At 40.4% G+C, this 8,847-nt stretch overlaps 1 protein-coding gene across 1 annotated transcript; it reads right to left on the reverse strand.

Moving 5' to 3' along the window:
- Positions 1-1,687: 1,687 nt before the first annotated feature.
- dct (dopachrome tautomerase) lies at positions 1,688-8,142 on the reverse strand. Its single transcript, XM_053495863.1, has 8 exons — positions 7,754-8,142; positions 5,610-5,909; positions 5,150-5,250; positions 4,381-4,547; positions 3,926-4,105; positions 3,666-3,801; positions 3,296-3,494; positions 1,688-2,765 (listed from the first exon to the last, which is right to left on the reverse strand). The coding sequence occupies exons 1-8, from the start codon at positions 8,040-8,042 to the stop codon at positions 2,602-2,604; spliced, it is 1,536 nt and encodes a 511-aa protein (XP_053351838.1). The 5' UTR covers positions 8,043-8,142; the 3' UTR covers positions 1,688-2,601.
- Positions 8,143-8,847: the final 705 nt, after the last annotated feature.

Raw genomic sequence — 8,847 nt, forward strand, 5'->3', positions numbered from 1 at the left:
AAAAATTTAAGTTTGACAACTTAAAATAAAGAACATTATGATTTACTGTATCGAAAGCTTTTTTCAGATCAAGAAAAACATGACCAACACGTTTTCTTGTCACTTATTATTATTATTACTATTTTATATTTTTAGTCTGCTATAATATCACACCAGTGCAGGTGTGTAGTCACTAGGGGAATGGAGGATGCACCCCCACCTAATTTTATGCCAAAGAGGAATGAGGGAAATTCGACCCCACCAATGATCCAACATCCTTACCGGGGTTCATACTCATTTATCTGCCCTTGGTATGTAGTATCCTTTGCATTATTACACTCTGGGAGGAAACAGCCTTAAAAACTTTACCTTGATGCACCAGAAAAATGAACAGAAGCAAACAACAGTGTGTGTGCGCGCAAGTGTGTAAATCCTTAAAATAAACTAGCTTTTACTACTAATGACATTTTATAGCAGAGAAAATACTTTCAGCGGCTTCAAGGTGAGCTTCATGGAAAAGTTTTTGAACACTAACAAAATTTGGCTGAATGTCTGTATGTTACATGTTCGTACTGGGGGTAGTATTTTCAAATCCATGGTTTGAGTATAAATATGAAACCAGATGTTATATTTTATTAGTACATGGAATATGCTCAATGCTATCAGCGAAGAAACTCTCCATAGATGTGATTCTCTGGTGATTCAGTACATTCAGGTGGTCAGCTGACTTCATTTTATTGCCCCATAACGTTACTGAGTCTAGACCTGAGTAACTGATCAACCCCAGATCATAACACTGTCTCCAGAGGCTTGTACAGTGGATGATGGGACACTATGCATGATGGGAGCATCGCTCCATGTCCTTCCCTTCTTACCCTGACACGCCCATCACTCTGGAATAGGCTCAGTCTGGACCCATCAGGTCACATTACCTTTCTTCATCACTCCAAAGTCTCTAATCTCTTAATCTATATCAGTCTCTGAAACCTTTTTTTCCGACCACATTCCTTCAGTGAAGTCGAAGGTTCAGCTCTATCCCTAAGGAGAGATCCTTTAATAATGGTCTGTACAGCTCTGAACCTAATTCCAGTCTTTTCAGCTTTTTATCTCTTTAGCTGCCTGTTGAAACTGTGACTGTTTTTTGGCCACTAAAGAACTCATAGTTTGGGGCCCTCTGCTGTTTGAGAGAGGAAATGCAATTGCTGTGAACTGAGGAAACAGAAGAGTTCTGTGGTTATGGGAAGTTTTCAAATTAAATATGGAAAAAAATGATAACAGGCTGATAACATGGTGGCTTAACATGTGGAAAACTCCCCAATCGGATCAGATGATGATTACTAAACGTTATGTTTTATGTTCACGGGATACTACGCTATCTGACATGAAAAAATGCTAACGTCTAGCATACAGGTTTTTTTTTTTAGGAAAATAAATCTCTACGAGGGAAATCTGTTATGGCAGCGTGTAAAGTGGAAACCTCAATGCAGTGTTTCATTGATTAGTTTAATAAATTAGACCACCAGTCATGTTACCATAAGCGTAATTGATTCAGCTACAAGCTCCGTAGCTAGCCATTAAAACATACGGGTCACAGTCCTTTTTGGAATAACAAATCAGTTTAATATTTTACACCTGATGTGGGACATTAATTAACAAAAAAGACACATAAATATGAGTCTGAAATGTACAGAATAGTGATCTTTTAAAAAAAAAAAAAAGAGTCTTTTTTGAGTCATTTAGTTGATTTATAAACAAAATAAAATGTTACATTTTCAATAAAAAGACACCCAGCACATCTACAAAATCTAATTTTGGCTATAGTTCCAGTAATGTTAATATTACAATGCAGCTAAAGGTTATATTATAATAAACAAAATGAGCAGCACGCTATCATATCTTCTAGTCTGAGTCATTTGGTCTTTTGAATCTACTGCACCGCATAGCGTCCATGGGAGTCACGTGACAAAAGAACAATCGATTTGGAACAAAAGACCCGAGCGGTAACTACTCATTTCTGTTTCCTGTACATAACCTACGGAGGCCTTGCGATGATTCGCGCATGAGCGTCCAGTAGAAAATGAAGACTAATCGTTCTTCTGGGTCACGTTAAAGATCTATTTGAAAAGAACGACTCGTTCATAATCGACCCATCACTAGTACAGAACCCCGTCTGACTGGCTGCACATCAGTGTTTTTCATCACAACAGGATTAATTCAAGTGTAGAAACAATTTGTAAAAATCACAGACTGCACCTTAAGTGAAATAATGTATAAACACATACACTTTACACAGTTAATTCACAGATGATTGTCATATGCTGAAATAAAATAAACATTTATAAATGAAATATCAAATTGCATTTTTAAAACAAATTTATATATAATTTGCATTCTTGTCTGTGTCAAAGTCTGCTTCTAGCTACTAGCTTAAGGCTGGCTATAGTGTACCATTAGCATAATGTTAGCGTGAGATTAGCATGAGGAATAAAGTAGTGTGCTAACTAGTGTGATCATTTCTTAGCTAGCTTTATTTCATTTTAGCTTTATTACTCTTATTTTACTATACTAGACAGACTGCCGCAGTGAAAAAAATACTGCGCAAGTTTCTGAATTAGTTTTAAATCAGGCGTCGTCTGTGTATTTCACAGCAGTGTAGCCGGAGCTGATTAGCGGCTCGTACTGGCGCCTGCGTCTCTGCTGTGCGTACAGAACCAAGAGGACGATGAGGACAAGAAGAGCCAGGCAGCAGCCGGCAACAATGAATGAGACCTGGGACTGAGCTGCATCTGCAACACACACATACAAAAACATGGGAAGTTTATTAGGCGTCTAATCAATGTGAGAAGGTACTGCTTCAGTTTTTTAGTTTTTATGTTGTTAGAACAACATTAGAAATTACAGTTAAGGTTAGCATCATTTTACAGATTGATTTGGGGACCAAAAGCCAGTCTGTCAGGTCTGATCCAATGGAAAAGTCAATGCAGCACAAATGACAACACGGCACCAGAACACCCAGTTCACCACAGCCCACCCCAGCAGGCTAAGAGCCCCAACTCAGCCTTTAAACTCACCAGATCCCAATCCGATCGAGTCCCATGGGATACACGAGACAAACAAGTCTAATCCATGGAGGCCCCTCCCACAACCCACAACACACAAAGGATCTGCCCCCCAGAGGTCTCGTGGAGTCACGCCCTGAGGGGCCAGAACTGCCTCGGTGGCACAAGGGGATTCCTCACAATACTAGGCATGTTTTGCATTGTAATGTTATGGCTGATCAGTGTAAAAGATACAAGTTGAAGAACTACGTACGTACCTGTGAGGTCGATCTGGTAGGAGTAGCCAAGATCGACAGAGGGAATGTAGAGTTCCTCGTTCGTGACTGGAGGGAAAAAGGGGACCATGTTAAAATGCCGGTTATGGCCGATCGGAGCCATTTCTTCAGGAAAACTGTCATTTTTTGGGAAGCGGCGTAGCCATTCTTCAAATATGGCGTCTGTAAAGGCGTGTAAGACCTGAAATAGAACAAAAGCAAAATCACTGTCTGTATTTAGTTTTCTCCTAAAGATAGTGTGTGATGATGTATTAGTGTTAGAAAATCACATGATTTGCTGTCAACCTCGAGTCAGCGTCCTTATGGGTTCTGAGCAATAAAATGAGTTGTGGAAGAGTTTCTGTTCTCTCACCACGAAGATGGGGTCATTGGCGGCGGAGTGGGACAGCGCGTTCGTGCCACTGAGGAAGTCATGGACCAGGTTGTGTAAACCAGTCATAGCGTTGTCGAGTTCCCCGTCAGCTTTATCGAAACCCTCCAGTGCGTTCCTGTGAAACACAATGCGGTTTGTTGAAAAGCCAGCACGTGTGAAAGAACTCAAGAGCTAACATCTTGCTGAAACTGTAACCATAAACCTGGTAGAAATTAACAGTTTCTACGGGTTTGTTGCACCTGAAGCTGAATGTGGAGTTGGTAAAATATGGCGGATTGTCAAAGTCTCGTAACCGGAGGCAGCTGTGCACGTCGTCCATCGTGGGCAGAGTACCATTGCCTCTTCCTCTGCGTCTGCGACGTAAAGGACCCTCGCTCGTCCCGTTACAGAGCGTAACCAAGCGGTTATACTCGTCCAAGCTAAAGTCGGGGAAAAATAACCACCAGAAAACGAATTTCATTGCTTAGAGGATATCACGAAATTCAACAAGCACAAGTTTCAGAGAACATACCATATGGCGTGTTTGAACTCCAGAGGTAAAGTCTGTCCATAGGGAATCATCCATTTATTACACTAATATACTCTGAGCCCTGAATCGTCTCACAGATTCTCAAACACATTTAATACCAAGAGAACAGAAGATGTAAAAACACACTGACATGGACGCTGGTGTGTATATGGGTTTGAGACGAACCTGTCACACACGATTCCCCAGTCGCTAAACGGTGATCCCGGGCTGATGAGCGAGGGGTCACTGGGGTTCTCTCCTCCCAAAAGGTCATCAGTGCACACCTCACACTCGGATGCACCCGTAGCAAAATTCCAGTAAGGGATAGCAAAATTTTCATCACCAATCAGTCTCTAAACAGAGGGAAACATCAAGAAGTTTGAAGTGTTAGAGTGAGTGGAATCACAACGGGCCATGCTATGGAAAGCAACTTTCTTAAAGTATTTTTCTCACTCAAGATGAGAAACAAACTAAACCAATATAGTACAATATGCACTATATCAAGTGCTACTCTATTAGCTGCTGTATAATGAGTATGGAAGCCATTTTCTAAGCAAAAAATAAAGCCATGAAAGTGTGTAACCCGACTCTAAATACCAGCCATTTTTGGGGACTGTAAATGCTATAACACTGCAGCATTGACACTAACTTTCTAACTAATCCCTTAATCCTTACTCTAACCTTGAGGCATCGAAATCTTTAAGTTGGCCTCTACTCATTGATCTGCACCAGTGAATGTGTGATTGACTGTGACATGTGACCTCTTCAGAGAGAGAACCATAATGAGACCTCTTCAGGGTCCTCATTACGGAGTGTTACGGAGCTTTGGGAGGCAGCAGTCATGTGAACACTGCACAGTTTCCCTAAAACTAACAAGATATGTTCCAAAAGGCCCAAGGCTTAACAAACAGAGTGACATTTGACCCTTTGAAGTGACAGTGTTCGTTTTACTCACCTGTAGGTCTCTCTCCAGACTCAGTAGATGGTACCTGTGCCAGGTGATGAAGGCGGGGCCTTTGTGAGAGAAATCGATGGCTTTGAACGGCCGCCCAGGACCTGAGATGCAGTCACAGTGAAATGTAATTCATTACTGCACTCACAGTGGGCCTGTTTATGGAATGAGCTTAATAAAGTGTCTCTCATAACCAATCATATCTATAAGGTTTTAAGATTGGGTAGAGAAGTGAGCATTTAGTAAACATTAACAATGCAGTCCACTTACCTACTCCTAAACCAAATCCCTAAAAAGTCCTAACCTATAACCACCAAACAAACAGCAAACATGCTGTCCCCTAACTGAAATTCCCATCCAATCCCAAAGCCTGTACACTATCTATCTATAAACTATCTATCTAATTAAAGCACTGTTTTAGACCATGCTTTAACCCTTAATGTTGACCTTTGACCCTTCTCACCAAGCAGCGTGTCCCTCACAGAGTAGTAGTGTTGCCAGACGAACAGGTCGTACACACTGATGTTGCTGAAGCGTGTCTGGTTGGTCTCCCGGTCGATCAGGCCGAGCCAGTGCTCGGTGGCGATGACGTACTGAGGGTGCACGGTGCGTTTGGAACGCTGCAGCGCCTCCAGGAAGACCTGCCTCTCGTCCACACTCAGGGACATGATGTTCCTCCTAATCACAGGAGCCTTGCGGAGATTGCAGTTCGGCCCCGTCCAGCCAAACTTACACTCACCACAATCGAAACCAGCAAAGTTACCTGAGAAGAGAACACAAAGGTAATGTGAAACAGAGTCAGTGTAATTCTGGCCCAAAGCCCAGTTTTGCCTTTAAAGTGCACTCAGCTATAATTTAACTCATCCTGTATAATTCATACACTAAACACCTCATAAACTTCTATTTTAATTTTATTCTATAGCAACCTTGTACATATTGTATTTTTAGCTTTCAGTTTTTCATACATTTTTCTTTTATTTAATATTCTTATTTCCCTATTTGAATATTCTATTTTTGTACTCTATTTATTTCTCGTGGAGAAATCCTTTTAGGTCACGGGCAGGCGTATAAGCATTTCACTGCATATTATACCGTGTATGAGTTTTGTATCTGACAACATTTGAACTTAATTATGTAATTAACAAGTGTACAGTGCGTGTGAGATGGTTGTCGCAGGTTCAACAACAGAAACTAGTTTATTCCTCACCGAGAAATCTCCTTTAGGTTGGGGCGCAGACCGGATTAGGAGCTTTAGCTAAAACACAATGGGCCATGTGATGGATTATGCAATAAAATAACACTTGTGTGCGTTTAAATCTGACTGTAAACTGAATTCTTTTATTTGTAGAGCAAATATATTGAAACAGTTTTTGAATTTTACAATTTTCTTGCCATTAATAAAAACTAAATCTGGGAGGTATTTATTTTTCTTTGTAATTTATTACATTAATGTGATTTAACTTCTCCACATCTCCTGTTATACTGAACTTCCAGCCTCCTAACACACAGTATGAGTGCAGATCAATCCCTGCTATCTGTTATCACCCAGATGAGGATGGGTTCCCTGTTGAGTCTGGTTCCTCTCAAGGTTCCTTCCTATTACCATCTCAGGGAGTTTTTCCCTCAGCACCGTCGGCTTGTTCATCAGGGACGATCTGATCATTCTGATTCACACACATTCACATTTCATACACACTAAAATAATCCTCTTGATTGTTTAAAGCTGCTTTGTAAAAAGGACTAATGTTAAAGCGCTAGACAAATAAAAGGTAATTTAATTAAATATTTATTCATAATTAAACATAATTAACTAATTACTAACTAATTATTGCCATCTTGTGCTATTGAAAGATTATTTTAAACATCTATTATTTAATTTACATACTTTTTAAATAAATAAGCTAAATTATCTGTCAAAAATATAAGAAACTAAATGTAAAGCCTTGAATTAGTAGAAAAACAATTATAAAATAAGTTACCATTTTTTTTCTTTCTACTTTGGTGTCAGACTTTGTTTCAGGATCCGTGCTTCGTTTTTTTTTTTTTTTTTTAAATATTCATTATATTTTTATCAGATAAAAAGAAACACATTTGCTAAAATTCAGGTCCTTTTATGTTTTAGTGTCCGTCCTTTTTTAATTTAAATCTTTTAATGATCTTAACTGTCACTCAAATGAAACTCGGCCAATTTAGATTTCACACGAAAAGACATAAACCTGGAAAAGTGTTTCATTCTAAAATGCTAAATTGTTAAGATACTGCAACATAAACTTGACATGGTTACGGACACTACAGATATTTGTTTGAGAAAAAAAAAAACCTAATTTTGCACGGAATGCTTTATTTAAAGCAACAGTTTTTAGTCTACACCAATGTTAGTATCGATACTCATAAAGAAGTAGAAATAATTAGCATTTAAAATTATTTTTTAGGAAAGTGGGTTCGGTCACTTCCATGTTGCATAAACTGCAGAAGGAGTTTTTTTTTTTTTGTGTATAACATTAAAACAATAATAAAATCAGCACAGTACTGCGCTTTGGCGGAGTGTTTAAGGCCCCGGTCCCGGTTACCGCTAAATGACGTGACCGGAGAAGAGCGCGGCTTTACCGAAGCACGTGCAGGTCTGCGTGTAGAACTTGGTGGGCCAGCGCTCGCGGTCGTCCACGTTGCGCAGCGTGTACGTTCCCCCCCACGGCCGCGTGTCCGTGCGCACGGCGCTGCAGGTTCCGCGTCCCGAGCGCGCGCCGCACGCATCCGCCGCATCCGCGCTCAGTGACGGACAGCAGCGCTTCGCCTCGAGCGCCTCCACCGTGCTGCACGCGCGCGGAAACTGCGCCCGGACCCCGCAAAGCGCGAGCCCGTACAGCAGTAGTGCCTTCATCATCATCATCCTCATCGTCCTGTCCTTACAGAGACACACTGAGCGGAGTGTGAGGAATACAAGTCCACTTCAGTGTGTGTGTGTGTGTGTGTGTGGTCGGAGTGGACCCTTTCTCCTTCCCAGTTTAATACATCATTTATACAGGGATTAGAGCTGAGGCCTCGTGGTCATCACCTGACTCACACACACACACACACACACACACAGATCAGAGAGTTCACTACAGTTCTCATCCGGAGCATGAAACTCCCCGTGTGTGTGTGTGTGTGTGTGTGTGTGATGTTAGTGTGCTGAACTGTATGAGTCTGCATATAAAAGTCCCTACATGTGAACATCAGAACATTAATGGTTCAAAAAAAGTCCAAAATCAGTCCAGTCGGACCTCAACGTCTATAAAACGTTTCAGTTACAAACATCTTGTATTAAACAAACGAGAAAAGATATTTACATAAATTCATATAAATATACAAATAAATATATAATTAAATATTTGTGTACACATACACACACACATATACACACACACATACAGAAATAAAATTATATAACATTTATAAACAAAAGGCTAAATATATAGTACAACAGTAACAGTAATACTCGAATTATTGCTGTCAGTTATTAAAGGCCCGTGTCTTACAGTATATCCGCCACCCCCGGCTCTTACTGGAGCATGTTTTAGATGTTCCACCATTGCTACCTCAATCTCGGAGTCTGTAGCATTTGGGCTCCCTCTTTTCACTGCATCTGAGGGAAGTAAATATTAAAAAACAAATTCACTTGCAAATTGACATGCACTTAATTTGAAAAATGTCTTTATGAT

This window comes from Clarias gariepinus, chromosome 5 (genome assembly GCF_024256425.1).
Source record: "Clarias gariepinus isolate MV-2021 ecotype Netherlands chromosome 5, CGAR_prim_01v2, whole genome shotgun sequence".
Classification (NCBI taxonomy): domain Eukaryota; kingdom Metazoa; phylum Chordata; class Actinopteri; order Siluriformes; family Clariidae; genus Clarias; species Clarias gariepinus.

Coding starts and splice junctions, on each gene's coding strand:
- dct (XM_053495863.1), bottom strand. CDS start 8,042: ATGAGGATGATGATGATGAAGGCACTACTGCTGTACGGGCTCGCGCTT. Junction 4,106..4,380: donor TGGGGAATCGTGTGTGACAG/GTTCGTCTCAAA, acceptor CCCCGACTTTAG/CTTGGACGAGTATAACCGCT. Junction 3,495..3,665: donor CCAATGACCCCATCTTCGTG/GTGAGAGAACAG, acceptor GTTCTATTTCAG/GTCTTACACGCCTTTACAGA.